The sequence below is a fragment of the Boleophthalmus pectinirostris genome, unplaced genomic scaffold, assembly GCF_026225935.1.
Source record: "Boleophthalmus pectinirostris isolate CB_2022bp ecotype Guang Dong unplaced genomic scaffold, ASM2622593v1 HiC_scaffold_16, whole genome shotgun sequence".
Lineage (NCBI taxonomy): Eukaryota > Metazoa > Chordata > Actinopteri > Gobiiformes > Gobiidae > Boleophthalmus > Boleophthalmus pectinirostris.
The window spans coordinates 10,985,312-11,003,168 of NW_026571095.1; the positions used below are offsets into that span (position 1 = coordinate 10,985,312).

At 39.2% G+C, this 17,857-nt stretch overlaps 1 protein-coding gene across 1 annotated transcript; it reads left to right on the forward strand.

Annotated features, from left to right (window-relative positions):
• Positions 1-3,832: 3,832 nt before the first annotated feature.
• Positions 3,833-17,131, forward strand: mylk4a (myosin light chain kinase family, member 4a). Its single transcript, XM_055151908.1, has 15 exons — positions 3,833-4,327; positions 7,835-7,972; positions 8,709-8,788; positions 8,833-9,249; positions 9,701-9,981; positions 10,742-10,847; positions 12,968-13,061; positions 13,435-13,544; positions 14,372-14,513; positions 14,615-14,685; positions 14,890-15,018; positions 15,228-15,380; positions 16,034-16,112; positions 16,190-16,244; positions 16,328-17,131. Exons 1-14 carry the CDS (start codon positions 3,833-3,835, stop codon positions 16,241-16,243), a joined length of 2,349 nt encoding a protein of 782 aa, XP_055007883.1. The 3' UTR covers position 16,244; positions 16,328-17,131.
• Positions 17,132-17,857: the final 726 nt, after the last annotated feature.

The window sequence follows — 17,857 nt, forward strand, 5'->3', positions numbered from 1 at the left end:
GAAATGTTACGTAGTGCACTTTCTAAGATATACATGATTTATGCTTTGACAGGGCTTATTGTCACTCAGATACAACACACATCCTCCAAAAACAGAAATTCAGCTTATTACTTAAGTTATTTTTTTTTTCATTCACATATCCAACCCACATGCAGCCTTTCCTCCTATTTACTTCCAATCAGTAGCTGCACAAACAAGCTGCTAATTCATCACTAACTGACAATAGTATGTTTCATAATCCTCCTTTTTAAAAACACAGACTCCCATCCACACGACAGGACAAAAGTGCCTCTGCCCGCACTGTTAAACTGACACAACAAGCTGCAAATGACCTCCGTTGTCTGTCATCTGCTGGCATCTGAAAACAGGTGTACGCCCAGGCCCCGCGTGGTGATTGATGGGCGTCTCACTCCCATCTGTTCCGGCCTCGTCACTTGTTCTTTCCACTGTAACGGCAGCAGCTCCTGTGCGTAATATTGATAGAAGAAAGCGTGCCAGCATGCGTTTGATAGACCCAGGAGTATCACTATTAAAGGCCATACAGACCGCTGGCTTTTTCCACAGAGCGGGGTCTTGTTTTTGTAAAGTAAGGCAAAGTAGCGTGCCACCGCACTGGAGGAGTGACTTGTATTTAAACATGAGATGACAGTGCTCACCCTGGCTGGCAACTTGTCACCCTTCACTGCTCATTGCACCCATGAACCCACCTTCGGGCCTGGGGTGAGGGTGAGGGAGAGGGGAGTTTGGCTCGGGTCATGGAAGATCAGTTTGCAGGTTGTTGTCAACAGTAATTAATGGTGGTTTGGAAGTGTAAGTTTTGGTAGAGGAAACATTCTTGAGGGCATTGTTGTTGCAAATGCTTACGGTTAGTGCAGACTATTTATTGTCAAGTGATGCACAGTATTCAGAGAAATTACGCATGCATTTTGGTGACAGAGGTTGTGGCATTTTTCCATTGCTCATACATAGGGTGTTGTCAGCATTGTTGAGCTAATTGATTTAAAATACTTTTTAGATATTTACTTATTTTTTTATTATTTAATTTGTAAAATGTAGAAAATTTTCAAAACAAAAATAGCAAAAAAAGAAAGAAAAAAAAAATCTCCCACATCCCACTCCTCTCTCCTCACTCTGCAGTCCAATATGTCACAGATACTACATATACACAAAAAAATACTAGGTATTCAAACATCATAGATTTTTACTTCTTTATTCTATTCTTAATGAAGACATTTTCAGTAACTTTTAATATAATAATATAGTCTTTAAATGCACATGTTAAGTCTTTCTCACTTAAATACATTTGTACAGTATTAGAGTTGAAAATGTGTGGATTATTAGCATGTCAGATGTCACTGACCTGTAGCCAGTCAAGTTAAGCCAATCCTGTGTGCATTTATAAATATTAGAATGTACAGTCTAAGTTTATTACAAAGAAAAAAGGTTATACAATTTACTAGAAAGGAGTGGGATATTTGTAGTTCTTTTTATCAGTAGTAAATCATCTGTGTCTCTTCTCCTCTTTCCGCTGATGAATGTCTGGCTCTGTCACCTTTGCCAAGAGCTTCTTCAGATTTCCCCTGGACCCTAGACAAGTCGCGCGCTGCATCGGCTCCATTTGTGCACCGTCATGCAGACATGCTAGTCGCATTAGCTGTACTGTATAAGAATGCCTCTATTCTTATCAGTGTTGGGAGTAACGCGTTATAAAAGTAACGAATTACAGTAATGCTTTACTTTTTGCTGTAACGCAGTAATGTAAGGCATTACAGGGGAAAAAATAGTAATATTTTACTCGGTACAAATGTGAGTAACGCGCGTTACAATGTTTTTTTTAACCTGGATTGAAGTGGTGGGTTTTTCTTCATACAAATTCGCTAAAATCACCTCGATATCAGCAGCGGTGAAACGCCGGAGATGCGCCCTCATAGACCTTCAGGTAACCGCGGGCGAAAGGACTGACAAACAACTCCACGCTGTTTAGACCTGGTTTAGACCTGGGTCAGTTCTGGTTTAGGCCTGGTTTACACTCGTCCCTCCCTCTATCGCGGGTTCACTTTTCGCGGTCTCGCTGTTTCGCAGATTTTTTTTTTTTTTTTTTTTTTTTGTGCAATTTTGTATGCCCTTTTTTTTTTTTTTTTTTACATTGTATGAATGCGTATTGCGTCCCTCCCGCTGCGTCCTGACTGGCCAAGGGACTCCTGTCTCCTGTACAGTACAGTACAGAATGTGTTCAGCTTCCAAATTTAAATACATGTTCAGTCTCTAGCAGTGTGATTCTGAAGTGTTGTACGGTTGTAAGTTTTCTCCCCGACGAAACCCACAACGTCGACGAAACGTTCTGCACCGACAAAGGCTCCTGCGCTCACACCCAAAAGGCAGAGGAAGATGCAAACCATCACACAAAAAGTTGGACTTCTGGACACGCTGAAGGAAGGTAGAAGTTACGCGCGGTAACAGACTCTTGCACCGGCTCGGGTACCTGCAAATAGTTGCTGAAATCAGGGCCGCGAGCCCGAGCAGGAGGGTCCATAAAGAGCGATCGGGCGACAGCAGCTCTTACCTCCGTGAGGTGCGGAGCAGAGCCGCTCCTTTCTCCTGCGGTCACCTTCGAGCCCGGCCCTACAGTGAGTCCTGTTTTAGTCCTAGTTCAGTTCTGGTTTAGTTCTACTTCAGTTCTGGTTTAGTCCTAGTTCAGTTCTGGTTTAGTCCTGGTTCAGCTCTGGTTTAGTCCTGGTTCAGCTCTGGTTTAGTCCTGGTTTAGACCTGGTTTAGTCCTGGTTCAGCTCTGGTTTAGTCCTGGTTTAGACCTGGTTTAGTCCTGGTTCAGTCCATATACAGCGCAAAAGTTATTTTGGTGAGAGTAACTTAAAGTAATGCAATAGTAATGTAATGCCTTACATTTTAAATGCAGTAATATTGTAATGTAACGAATTACTTTGAAATGACAGTAATAGGTAATAAATAACGCATTACAGTTTCAAAGTAACTTGCCCAACAGTGATTCTTATTCTTATTATAGAGATTTCAAGTGCAATGGAACTTTTCTACAGTAAAGGGTCCGCCACCTGGTTGTCTCCATAGAGAAGTTATTATTTGTCCTTGAATGTTCTGCAGTTTATTTAGCAAAAAACACATGGAATATATAAAAAATAGAAGTTCATTGCTGTACTGTGAAACATTACAGACAAAGTAACATCTTGGAATGCAAACAGGTGTTGGACCCCTGACCAGTTACATATTGTACCTGTTTTGTCTAGTAATGTCATATAATTAAATAAGCAATAAGTCATCATCACAACAAGTAAAATAAATAAAAATTCCAAGTAGACTAAATGCTAGTATTTTCATTCAATAAACTTTTTGTATCACAAAATAAATGACCATTGTCACACTTCAACTCCAAAGAATAGTTTCGTACAGTGAGTATTCTGACAGCCAGCAGCCCAGTGACGATGGTGGGCTTAACACTTATGCCTCTCAAATGTCTGGTGGGCCGCCCAGTGCCAAGCCCCCCCCCCCAAACACTTGACCCCATGCTGACGTGGGCCCTGCATTTACATTTAGGGACTCCAGCTTATTCCACTCCTAATACCACTGCTAGTGTGGAGAGAAGCTGGCCCAGGGACAGATACTAGGAGGGTTTTCTCACTTAATTATAGGCACAGATACTGAGCCTATTCAACTTTTGACTCAACTGGACTATCTTGATTTTCTTTTGGGAACACTTTGGGATAGAGCTGGCTGCTATTTTGTGCAAACCTCTTTCCAGGGACATCACTGGTCCTACATTTGTCTGTGTCTTAATGTGATATTTACTCCGTGGTAAACCATGAGTTCAATGGGAATTAATCAGAGTGAGCTTAAAGATGGCCACATCAGCTTCGATCTCATCCAAAACCGGATCGAATCTTTGAGCACCAAGATGGACACGCTCATCAACATCCAGGAGAAGGTTCTGAACAGGCTGGACAGCATGGAGAGCTCAGAGAAGGCAGAGGAGGAAAACAGTTCTGGACCCAAAATGATGGAGCAACTGATGGGGCGAGAGGTGAGGGATATCTGCCAGGAGCTGAGCACCATTGTGTCCGTGGTGAATCAGCGCTCGGAGCAGCAGGCTCAGAAGCTGGAGGGCATGGAGAAGCTGGTGCTGAACATGCAGCAGGTCATCAGCTTCATCGGGGAAACCGTCAAGAGTTCCAGGGTCATGCAACTGATGCTCAAAGGACCAGCCACTCGCAAAGGACCCAAACTCAAAGACAGTAAAGCCAAGGTGCTCAAGAAGAAAACCTCGACCGAAGCTGTCACAAAAAAGGCTGACGCCAAGGTAAGTGTGCAGCACTTATTGTGCACAGATACAAATCTTACACTGTTTAAATATCTCAACTTTTGGCCCTTAAGGTATGCCATGTCAAATATAAAGTATATTTGACCATTCAGATGCTACCGTATCTTTAAGTTAGTGACACCAGTGTGGTCTATGGAGGTTACTGCATTATTACTTTATTCAAAATATGATGACTGGGTCACACTGCTATCACTATTGCATGGTAATGTTCACCTAGACTTTTTACTATGGTGTTATCCCACAAGTTATTTGGCAATAAAATGGGTGGTCTGCAGTCACTGGGCTTCAGTCCACTATTTTATTGTGGTGCAGCCAAGAGCTAGTGTGGCTCTGGTGAAGCCATGTGCTGGTTTGTGCAACAGTTACTTTTTGTATCCTGTACATTATGCAGCAGAAGGAGCTGTTGTTGGCAGACTCTATTAGTTTTACACACTTTACTGCTCATCCATCACTCTCTCAGTATCAGTGTCTGCTCAGTCTGCAGACCTACATTCTTATTGGGATCCTGTTGATCCTGGCAGCACACATGATCATGAAAATGATCATAGCATCAAGATGACCACTAGACCCTCTCTGAATGTTTGGCTTCTGACTAAAATTCCCCACATCAGGACCTAGGGCTAGATAACAGGGCATGATTATTCCATGCTGGTATTATGCCAGGAGAATTTTATTTGTTATGAATAATAATAAACAAATGGCAAGAAAAGCCACTTAGCCACGATATAAGCATTTTACATGCTCTCAAATGTAAAACGGTTGCCTCACAGTCATAGAAAGTAATAGGGCCAGTGTGTGGGGTCAGGTGAAATGCAAGCAGTCCTACAGAATGCTGTTTTAGGCACAGGCTCAACACTGTTTGTGGTTTCAAAGGCTTTAACCCCTTGTGCGCTGAGCATCAGGTGTCTCTCATGTGCTGAGTCAGTCCTCTCCCTGTCGCTCTAACTGACTCATCTACATGTTCTGAATCTCAGCTCTTCCGGTGGACACTTCATATGGGACCTATACATGTACAGCGGATGTTAAAAGGAAGCTACAGCATTTCATTTGGCACATTTTACAGCAGGTGCTTTCCCGGTCTCAATCAGTCAGCTGAGCCTAATATGACTGGAGTAACACTATCCATGATGTAATATCAGCTTTAGAATGTGCACACTCTCTGGTCAGAATGATTTCAGCTCTCTTTGTTTCTTTGCTTTTTGCTTGAAATAAGGGAGAAACACTTTTTTTTCAATACCTGATGCATTTCTTTGGAGTTTGCTGGTGCTTCTTGCCCTGTACTGTAGATAGTCCTCTCTCTGTGCCATTGTCACTCTTAGCCTTGGTGCTAAACTTACCACTGCAAAAAAAGATCTCCATAAACTTTATTGGGACCTCCTGCAGACAATGCTGTCCGGGCAGCTTTGATTTAGAGCCTCAGTAAAAGCCTGCACTAAGTGTACAGTTTTAGAAATCATGGGCCCCCACCCAAATGCATAAATATTTTTTATGTATTATGATACGATTCCAGGAGGCGCCATGTGTCTTAATTAGCTTTCGGGACATGACTATATTCCTCCCTCTCTGCCAGTTTCTGAGATTGCTTTAGTGCTGTTCTTAAACAGGCCTGGCCTTATGTAAAGGTCACTAAGTGGAGCTTGGTATAGGAGGCTTAGCCTGAGAAACTAAAGAGCTTTATCTGCACATGCTGCATAAGGGAAAACTGCACACTGCACACCTCCACCTCAGTGACGTCATGTGACTTGGTTATCAGGCACTGTGGTTGGGTCACTCTGGTGTGGGTACTTGAATGTAGGGCACCCAATCTCTGGAGCCAGGTCATGATAATAAACATACTTGTGTAAGTCATAGGCTTAACATTGAGGCGACACAAAGCACACTCATCCTGTTTATAGTAAGTTTAAACTTGGATTCAGTGATGGACTACAGCATTGCCACTGCCTAAGCTATTGCAAAGTACACTTTATTGTCCCCATATGAAAATTTGCCCTGCATTTGACCCACTGGGTCATCTCCTGAGAAGCAGTGAGTACCACCACGCAGTGCTTGAGGACCCATGTCCATGATCTTGTTGCTAGGCTTGGTCAGGACTACCTTAGCTGGAGGATTTCACCATGTTTTGGGTTCATGGGGGAAACTGGAGAGCTTGGAAGAACCCCACCTAGATGAGGCAGGCAACCCAGGGCCTTGGAGTGCTAGCCACTCAACCACTGTGCACTCCAAATATTCTGAATATTTTAGAGCTGACCTGGGGACACTTATTTCTTTTTCACTTGACAGCCATACTTTGGGGCAAAGTGCATCAAGTGCATTTATTTTTCTCATCATGAGAATTTTAAACCCAGTTGATGGGTAGGCTGTTCTAAGTACGTCTTAATTGCACCTCTCTGGACTCATAATTTATGACTGGCTTAAATCTGAATACTGGCCAGCTTGCCTCACACATATGGGGGCTCGTGTGTGCCTCGCATTACAGGGAATGTGCCCTCTCTGCCGTCACAGCCCGCACCACCACTAGAGGTGCAAGATGCTCCTGTGCCAAGTCCAAATCACACTGTTGTCACTGGGGAAACACTGCACCCAAAATAGCCTCCCCTGTTTACCTTACAACAGCCCCCCAACTGGGCAAGACACTTTTTCCATAGTCGTCTGATCTCAGTCTTTAGACAGAGTTCCTCAGTGGAGAAATTTGAACAACGGGCGGTCGCTTGCCTGTCATATTTTCCGCCCAGAGTCAGAGGTGCATTCCTTTAGCTCAGGCTGGAGAGCGATAAGCTATAAATTCATGAGCACTGCTGCCGTGTGTCCATCTACAGTCAATGATTAAAGGCATGCCCATTCTACCAGCCAGTCTGCACATGCAATAAACACACTAACATGTCTGCCCATTGTGTTTGCTCTACCAAGCATGTATGTCTTGTGCATTTAGCATTGATTCCTGGTCTATTTAATGTTTTCACACCAACCATATACGTGATCTTTTTCCCTTCTGTGTGTCTTCTCTATTCTCCTCTCTATATTTTTTTGTTTTGTTTTCTTACTACTCCAAATGTAGTTAAATTACACATATTGGCTGCAGTTACATGCACACTTAAAATCTGATTATTTTCTGAGTTTTGGAACTAAAAGTTTATTAAAACAGCAAACTCATCTCAATTCTTTCTAGTCATTGTCCCTCTGACATCAAATGTCGTTACATGTCCTTACACTGTTAAAGATCTAGAAATCAGATATTAATCACATTTTGGTTAGCCAGTGAGTAAGTTATGAAATGTATTACGTTCATAGAAGTAAAATTATCAGTATTAGTTTTTTTTTTTTTTTTTTTTTTTACAATATCCCATCTCCATTGTCTTATTTACACCTGTATTCATCTATTGTGTTTTCCTTCCATGTTAATCTTACTCTCATCCATGTTGTTTTTTCATCCTGTGTCATCCTCTGTGCATAACCCTACTAAGCGCTGCCATCTTGTCTCTGTAACAGAAAACTACCTCTATTAAAGCAAGTAAAGGGACTGAGGACATAAGTGCTAAATGTGAGCGCAGCGGTGCACAGGCCTCACAGAAGACAAAGCTCCATGGACCAAAGCATTTCCTCGCCTCACGCAAATGTGGATTCTTTGTACGTGTGTCCATCTCATCTACATCCATGTTATATGTGCTTCTGTGTTAGATGCTGCTTCAGGCTCTGTGTGTCACTTAAATGTTTGTCTGTATTCAAACTATATTGGGCCGGGCAGTTACTAGGCTTGTAGCTTTAAGTGGAGAACACTTGTTCTTGTGTTCTCGTTCTCTTTTTAGTATCCAAATGTTTAAATTTTTCCCCCCTATAAAATTAAAAATTCAGTATCATCTGATAACAAAGTCATTAATTAATAATAACAAATTTTGAAAATTGGAAAGAAATAATATTAAGAAGATATGATATTTAAGATTGGAAAATCATTTTTGTAATTTTGTACAACGATTTAGTTAATGAAGCCCACAAAATTCAGGATTCAATATGTGGTTTTCAACTTTTGTCAGGAAGTACCCTCGAAATAACAACTGTTGGCTTTCGTGATGCACAAAATAATCAAGTAGCCTGCAAATAATTATAATAATAATACATTTTCTTAAAAAGTCTAAATAAATACATTGTACAGTCCAATAAATAGGAATCTACATTTACAGATGCATTGAATGAATGGTGTAAAAGCTTTTGTTAGCCTAGTTGACTTTTTAAAATTATGATCTGGAGACCCCCTCCAATAAGGCTGAGAACTACTGCAGTAATTTAAGGTTACACAAAGTTATAACTATGACAAGTCTCAACAAAGTTTAATTTCTTCTTATTAAATATATATTTTATTTTCCAGCTAAAAGATCACAAAAACAAAGAAGGGACAGAGAAACCATCGCTGACACCCAAAAGCCCCAAAACACAGAAGAAAACCAAGCCTACAGAAACAGGTGTCTCATCTCCTCCCATCACTATCTAAGTGATCAGACTTGCTTACTAATATCATTGTGTTTTTGCCTTGTCTCAGACATTTCCTTAAAGAAGCAGGCTCTGTTGTTAGAAGAAGTGCAGAAACTGAATCGAGAGAACAATGAAAAGTCGAGTACACAGCCACTCTCTGAAAGCCCAGGCCCAGCAGTAGATGATGTCACCACTGTGGTCTACTATCTCCCTGATGACTCAAAACTGAAGCCAGAGCCAGAGGAGAGACCAGAGGAGAGACCAGAGGAGAGACCAGAGGAGAGGCCAGAGGAGAGACCAGAGGAGAGACCAGAGGAGAGGCCAGAGGAGAGGCCAGCTGAGCATAATGAGAAGGCTGTGCAGGAGAGGGGGGAGGAGGGAGGGTCTAAGGAGCAGGAGGCCAGTCAAGTGTGTGCTGAAGAACAACCATCTACCAGGTACACTCACAATATTATATTATGTATACATAATATTGTGTATAGGTCAATGGAAGTTTAGGTTCACTAGTAGACATTATAATTTATGTGGATGGAGTGTAACATAAATAACACACCTCTCAATAACTTGATACATTTGTCACATTCTATAGGACTACAGAATGACAGACTGAAAAAGCGTTTTGGTTGTCAAAAAACATAATAAAATCATGATAATCTCAACACTAACATGTTGAATTATGAAAGATCTACTAATGTACTACTTATATATTCAAGTGTTTTAGTTTGCTGTTATGGAAGCCATTTTGAAGACTATGCCTATTTGTTTATTTATAATATAGCTTACAAATTGCTATGGCAATGGACCCAACTTCTCATCACTCTCAAACCCATGGATAGAACAGTGCTGTTGGTAAATTGATCACTTTTAAAACACTTCTTCCTGTTTCAGCTCCACACACGACACAAGTTTGCCACAGCCCAGAGAACCTGAATCAGACCAGAAGACCTCCACAGAGGAGCAAATGTCAACAGAGGACGCAGAAATTCAGCAGGAGGAGAGAGAGGAGAGACATGAGCACAACATGGCAACTGAGGGCTGGGCTGTGTTCAAGGCGGACGGGGTAGAGATCACTATGGACCTGAAGCAGAGAGTGGAGGAGGAGAGGCGCTGCTTCAGTCATCTCGAAAAACAGTGCGTGCCGGATGAGCACGCTGAGAGATTCTTTATTGGTTTGTGCTTCTGCCTGTTTTGTAGAATCTCAGTATATTTATCTAACTACACAATAAAATATGAAGAGTAAAACAGACAACGTCTACAACTTCTCAGTTGTCCACTATAGTGCTAATGATGGTCCTCATCTGTTTATAAAATGTGATCATATCCCACTCTCAGATGTGGAGGAAATTATTTAGAATAAGTGAATATAGTTCATTGTTTGCAGTAGTCCAGAGAAGAGTTTTGTGGTAATGCTAACAACAACTCGCATGCTAACAGCACATCAGCACTGCTTCCTGGTTTATGGAAGACAAAAACACTTTAGAATTAGAGGCAGCACACAGCAATCTCATTTTTAACCCCAAGACCAGCTCTTACAATATATCAGTGTTGGGGTAAAACAGATTTGATTTGAGTACAACCCCTTTAGCCTAAACATTTTAGAACAACAATAATCAATGGGATTAATGCTGTTAAATCAGTTGCTATTTTATAATAATAACTTCTGAAAATCAAGAATTTCAGGATGTCCTGAGGCAAGGAGTTGTAGTTTGGGCATCATGTTGTTCAGTCCTATATTTGCACACCTCTCACAATCAAATGTCTAATCCTTCAAATTAGTCAGTTTACAAAATAATTGTTGACATTTATTATTCACATTAGTGACAATGTTATTTTCCAACCATCCCACAAAATTTGCCTATCAACAACATCAGACACTTCTGGCCAATAGAAAACAATACATGTACATATTAATGCATATCTTCTCTCCAGACACGACTCCTCCTCCTGCTGCTCCATTCAACCACCGTGTTGTATCGGCCAAGCCCAACAAGATCAGCAACTTCTACACCATCAACTGGCAGGAAGAGCTGGGCGGGTGAGCACTCTATAAATCAGACAAATGAGAGGCACTCTGTGTATTTTAGACAATGCTATGGTAAGTAGTGGGTAGTGTAGCTCATAAACTAGAGACCTATAGAGACAGTATACAGACTGTCATCACCTGTGGGCTGTTCTGACAGGGGCCACTGTCCTGTTGGAAGGTCATCATACCAGGCCATTTTAAACTTTAGTACAAGGCAAAAATGACAAGTGGAAAATCCTTGTTCCAAATCAATCAGAAAGGAGACGTAACAATAATAATAATAATAAAACTAATAATAATGCAGTAATTACATTTTTAGATATGCATTGTGTCTTATGCCGTAACTGTACTGTAATGTAATTGTTAATTAAAAAAAACAAAACAAAACAAAGACAAAACAATTTAAAACACCAAACGCTAGTTAAATGGTAATCTTGAATGAATGAATGGGCCCCAGGTTACTTTGTAGTGACAAAGTTGGGCCCAGAGTTCAACACGGTTAGAACCCCTGATTATAGCGCATTGTTGAAAACATTTGGAAAATCTATCGTGATTTTAAACTTCTGTCACCTTGCCAGATCAAAGGGAATTCTAAACAAAAATTGAGCACAAGGGAAATAGTAATACTGAATTGAACTATAATAGTATATACATTTTCTAATTTAATTATTAAATTCTTTTAGAATCAGAATCAAAACTGAATCATCGCACATCAAAAGATCCACTGGTAGAATTATGTTTAGTCAGTGTGATAAATTATATTACAAAGACATTCATTTAGAAAGGCCTACCATATTCTAGGACATTTGAACGCATCAAAGTTCAGTGTTACATAAAATACTACCATATATCTGTTCCCCTGTTTATGGACTCTAGATCAAAGGCAGTGATGAAATATTTGTCAGTTCCACGGAAGGTTTAATTGCGTGAGCCCCCTCCTCCTCCCCTCTCTTGCACACCCTCCTCTCCTCTCTCCTGGAGTTCATAACTTTAGAGTCACAGTGGTTATTTTTGCCACAGGACTGAGCGGTATGTGAAATAGTATCCACGGTGCCAGCTGGGAGCTAATCACTAAGTGTTAATCCACGTCTTCAAAGAGGAGACACTGGGTCGGCTCACATTTAATGAAATAACAGATTAAGCAGGGAGCTGTGAGTCCTGATTCACACTGATGCTTTATCATTGGGGAAAAAAAACATATACAATAAAAATTCTGTACACTCATGGCAGCTGTGGACTTCGAGGAGAGGGGTGACACGGGGTCGTTAATGAGCATGTGCTCCATTGTAAACATGGCCGCTGGGGACATTTACAATGTTTAGGATGACTAATTAACAGAGGTGGGTAGTACATTTACTCAAGTACATTTACTTGAGTAACATTCTGAGTAGTTTTGAGCAATACTTGATTAGTAATTGAGTAACAGAATTCTCAACATTGCGTAGAAAATATTACAGTTTATTAAATTATATAATTTTGTTTTTCAAATTTTTGTTATCTACTCTTTAAAATTACATATTTTTTGTAAAATTTAATTTTTGTTCTTCTAATTACATAAATCATAAATCAGATTACGCCACAAGTACTCTAACTTAAGTAACAGATTCTCTACATTTTTACTACTTGAGTAATTTCTCAGACCACTGTTTTGTCCTTCTTGAGTAATAATTTAGGGTATGGTACTCTTACACTTTTTGACTGATTTATCCAGTTCTGATCATTGACATTGAAAACTATTATTTTTTCAAATGAATGTGGATACAGTAAACATATCTTAGTAAACATCAAGTCTTACTCTAAGCAACATAAGTATTTTATTTTTTATTATTTTAATTTATTTATTTATTTATTTCGGTCACAGGTATATTTTGACATTAATTCACAAACAGTCATATTTAACATATACAGACCGAAAAAGTGCAGGCTGAAGCTTAAGCTTATTATGCCTACCCTTTATTCCTTTGTCAGAGCGTTATCTTGACATAAGTCATATTATGAACTGATGATTACATTTAGCCAATTCCATGTGACAAGAAACAGTAAATCACTAATATAAGGGCAGCAATATCAATTTTAAGGAATGCAAATCTGAGTCTTCCTTGAAGAAGTAACTATTTCAATGATCTTTTCAGGGGTCGCTTCGGGCAGGTGCACAAATGTGTCGAAAACTCCTCCGGACTCACTCTGGCGGCGAAGGTCATCAAAGCCAGGAGCATGAAAGAAAAGGTACCGGATTTTCATAGCATCCTATTTATACGAGTTGAATGAGAGACATGCCACGTGATATAAAAGCAGGGACTATTTGCTAGAGTACATAATAGCCAACTACAAGGCCACTGACCAGGAACAGAGGCGCATGAATACTTGTCACCTAGGCGACAAATGTTTGACCTAGTCGCAGATGCATTGTCTGATAGGGGAGAACAGCTGACCCATGTGCTTGCCTTTTGTCTTGTGGGTGTGCGTCCATATTCGTCCGCCGCACCTGTCTGTTGGCCTGTTCCTCTGTTTATATGTGCGTCCCTCTCATGTCCCTCTCTTTTGTCCCCCTCTTTTGTCCCTCTGCGCGTGTGTCTGTCTCTGTGTGTGTCTTTGGTAGGAGGTGGTGAAGAATGAAATCCAGGTCATGAATAATCTGGACCATGCCAACCTCATCCAGCTCTATGCAGCTTATGAGTCAAGGAATGACATCATCCTAGTACTTGAATAGTACGCACCTTTTCATATTTCATTTACCTCATTTATTTTGTTACTACTTCAGTTAAAGTGCATATGACAGGTTTTGATGATTCTCCAGTTTTTACATAACTTGGTGAAATAATACCTGTAGTAAATACAAATTATATTTTACACACAGAAAAGATAAAAAAAAATTGTTGTAATAAGTGTAATAAGATTATATCACACTACGGAGAATTCTACCCCAAAGTTCGACACAATTTACACTTTAATAATAATATTTTTTTCTTGTAGTTTAAATATTATTTAAAAATGTATATACAGATGTTGTCTTATATGTGTATTTGTCAAATAAAAAGATATGTGTACAATAGAGGAGCTTTGGTCCAGTGTAAAATATGATAGCTAGGTAACAGTTTTATGGAATTCACTAGTAATTTGAGTAATTTAGTTTTCTAACCAGGAAGTTAAAAAAAAAACAACAATTCGCCAAAACGGGCAATTTAAAAAATATATATTATTATTATATTATTGATCTTAAGTGTGCTGTAGTAAAATAAGTTGTCCAACCTGTCATGAGCACTTTAAATACCATATATTTCAATGAGAACATTACACAAAAGGATAATATACTGTATTGATGAAAGACATTTTTTCTTTATATTTTTTACTCTAAACAGTACAGTTTAAATAGACTTACAATTTATAAGCACTGATATCTAACCAAAGATTTCCTGTATTCTAATAACCGGTAACTGCTACTGCTACTGGTATCATCTAGATATCTTTGACAATGAATTCCAAATGTATTACATTTTTGCTTGTTTAACATGGTGATTTTATTTTTTTTTCTCCAGTGTTGGTGGAGGAGAGCTGTTTGACAGGATCATTGATGAGAACTATAAACTGACAGAGTTGGACGCAGTGGTCTTCATCAGACAGATCTGTGAGGGTCTGCAGCACATGCACAAGATGTACGTCCTGCATCTGGATCTAAAGGTAATTTATTTGTTCTTATTATCTACACAGTGTCTGTGTAGATAATCTAGCTTTAACAACATCTACTTGAGCTAATGCAGTGGTTTTGTTGTGAATTTTAGCCAGAGAACATCTTGTGTGTCAGCAGAGTGACAAATAAAGTCAAAATCATTGACTTTGGACTGGCGAGGATGTAAGTGATAGTGATACTCTGCAATACTTCCATAGATTTTATAATACTTGTTAAAACTATAATAGACCCTACTTAACACTTATTTTATAGTCAGACAAACTAGATAAACATGGTAGTTAAGCAATGTTTTATGGCCATTCTGTATGATTTATTTATTTTATTGCTGACTGCATTTAAAGTTTGCCATTTGATGCCACTAAATAGATATAAACCAAGGGAAAAGTTACAAGTGAACTTTGGCACTCCAGAGTTTCTGGCTCCAGAAGTGATCAACTACGACTTTGTGTCATTCAATACGGACATGTGGAGCCTTGGCGTCATCACCTACATGCTGTGAGTTCACCTACATACACAGTATACTTGAACACTAGCAGTCAAAAGTTTGGACACGCTTTTTCATTTACTTTTCTTCTATTTCCTTGATTATTTGCATTGTTGATTCTAACTGAAATCATCAAAACTATGAATGAGAACATTGAATGAGATGTTGTGTACAGCGTACATATAAATAAAGAGTAAAGTTTATGGGCTTGTCTTTGCAGTCTGAGCGGCCTCTGCCCCTTCCTGGGAGACACAGATAATGAGACTCTGAACAACATCCTGGCCTGTCAGTGGAGCTTTGAGGAGCAGGAGTTTGCAGACACGTCACCACAAGCAAAAGACTTCATCTCCAGACTGCTCATTGTCAACAAGAGGTACTACATCTGTGTTTTCATATGGCATAATATCATTAAGGCTGCAATTTCTGAAGTACCATAATTTCCTCCAACAAACTTCCTTCCAACAAACAAAAATAAATTAAGTCTTATTCTGCATAGAAACTGTTTTACCTGTTGTGCAAAAATATACAAACATGGTTCTGAAATGTGATTCTTGTTTAAGTTTGACCGGTCATAGTTCAGTCTTTTTGTGAGTTTTGTTGTCTGTGCTATTTTCTTATCTATGTTATAATGTTGTTTCTTCATCAAAAACATACCCAAAGTTGTGTTTTGTTTAACACACAAATCCTGCATATTTAGGCTGAGCTCTTCTCTCAAACAAAAAATATACAATCATTTGGATAATTTCTGCCCTGGAATTTCCAATCTCTACTAAACAAATGGTTAAAGGTAGCTGTTAACTTGAAGACTACTGCTTCATGAGATCACAAGGTGGAACAGCGCATTTTGAGCTTTGGAGATGTAGACAGATGATTAAAAAAGGGTTACTCAAAGATGTAGTTGAGTATGTATTTGAGGGGGTAACAACATTCTAACATGCCTTAAAGCTCACAATAGTAAATTTTGTGTAATATAGGACCTTTAATACCAATGACTGAAAATGTTCATATAATTTTTGTCTTGCGTAGTTGGAGAATGTCGGCAGGCGAATCTTTGAGACATCCCTGGCTATCTGACCCGGTGCTCCACCATGATCTTAATACAAAGGTCTGTATATCCATTACAGCTACCATCAATCTTATTAATGTTAAAATTGTATTTATTTTATTCTATGTATTTCACAGAAAAAAATGTGCAGATCGCGGCGGGCGTCTTGTGTGCCTGATTCAAATAGCTGAGGTTGGTATTACTGTTTCTGCCACAAGGAGGCGACATAGACCAAACTATATACAAGAGTTTAAACTGATCTCTTTGGATTTCAGAACTTGACACTGGTGTGAACCATACTGTGGCTGCTTGGACCAACCCTCCTGTCCACGTTATTACCCAGAATTCAATCTGTGCATCTGTGACATGTGCTAATACCATTTAACATGTACGCTTATATAGAATGAATGTTTTATTTGTAAATCTTTAATTGCCGACCCCTAGCTCATGCTCCCCTATCACACATTAGATTTGATCACCCACTGTAAATGGCTTTTGTGTGTGGTCTTACATTTTACTTTGCACGCTACTATTCATTTTATAATAATACGCTTGCATAAATCTCCAAGTATGTACTCCCTATGGGCTGTTCATTTGCTCTAAGATAACTCTGAAGCCAGAAGAAAGCTAAAAAGTGGTGAGAATTGTAACAAGATAAAGCGATTGTCTGATAACCCACGTGAAGGTCTGTTGTAAAAGTACTGTACGCGTCATCCTTCTTCATGTGTATGGAAAGAATACAATTATATTTATGTGGTTGGTGTCAAGTGTAGCATGTGCACTTTATATTGATTCTGTAATGAATGTAGTTCAGCTACTGTAGTCCTGCTTTGTCCTCAAGTACAAGTACATTCTCAAAAACATGTCTTATCACAGATACCTACTAGCTGCATGTTTAATGAAATGTGACACCGTATTCACTTTTATAATTTTTGTAAACCTGTACTGTATGCTCCATTAGGATTTAAGTTTGATTATTTATGTTCCTGTAGAAGCTGTTTCCACGAACGTTGAAGTGCCTTCTGTGAAGGTCTCGAAGTACTCCACTACCTATAGCCTGTCTGATATACTATACTAATAATGGTGAGTGCCTGTGTTAGCACTATGTAGAAATGACGTATTGTTGAATGCAGGGCTCTCACTGTGTTAACACGGTCAGCATGTGTCTTTGAAGTGTGTACACTCACATAAAGTGACATTGTCTTAAACATGGATGTTCTCAGGACTTTCTTTCACAGAAACAACACAAACGCAAACGTTTCTAAAAATGACATATTACCTAGAAGCACTAGTGGACAAGTAGTAGTGGTATTTAAAAATAAATATAATATTATTCAATAAAAGGTGCACTATGTAACTTTCCCGGTGCAGGGTCTGCCACCATGGAAATTGTGTTGCTTTGCCTGGAATTTTTAACAGTACAATATTAAATTTATCTGTTTTCCACTTACAAAGTGGGCCCACTTACAGTAGAATGCATATTTTTTCAAGCTATAACACAGGACACATAATAATTAAATAACAAGCAAGTTTAATGCTGTACTGTGGTACATTTCAAGGAAAGCAATCTCATTTATAATATCCATAGACACAACCAGGTGTTGGACTCTTACCAGAAAAGTTACAGTGTACCTTTAATATTAAGTTGAACAATATAATGTATCTTGACAGTAGAACTCAGTAAGACTAAATTCCACACAGTCTACACCTCTACTGGTTGCTTCACAGCCGCAACATCTATTAAAGGCTGTTTTTGTTTGTAAACTATACATGAACATGAAAAATATACGGAAAAGAATTTAAAG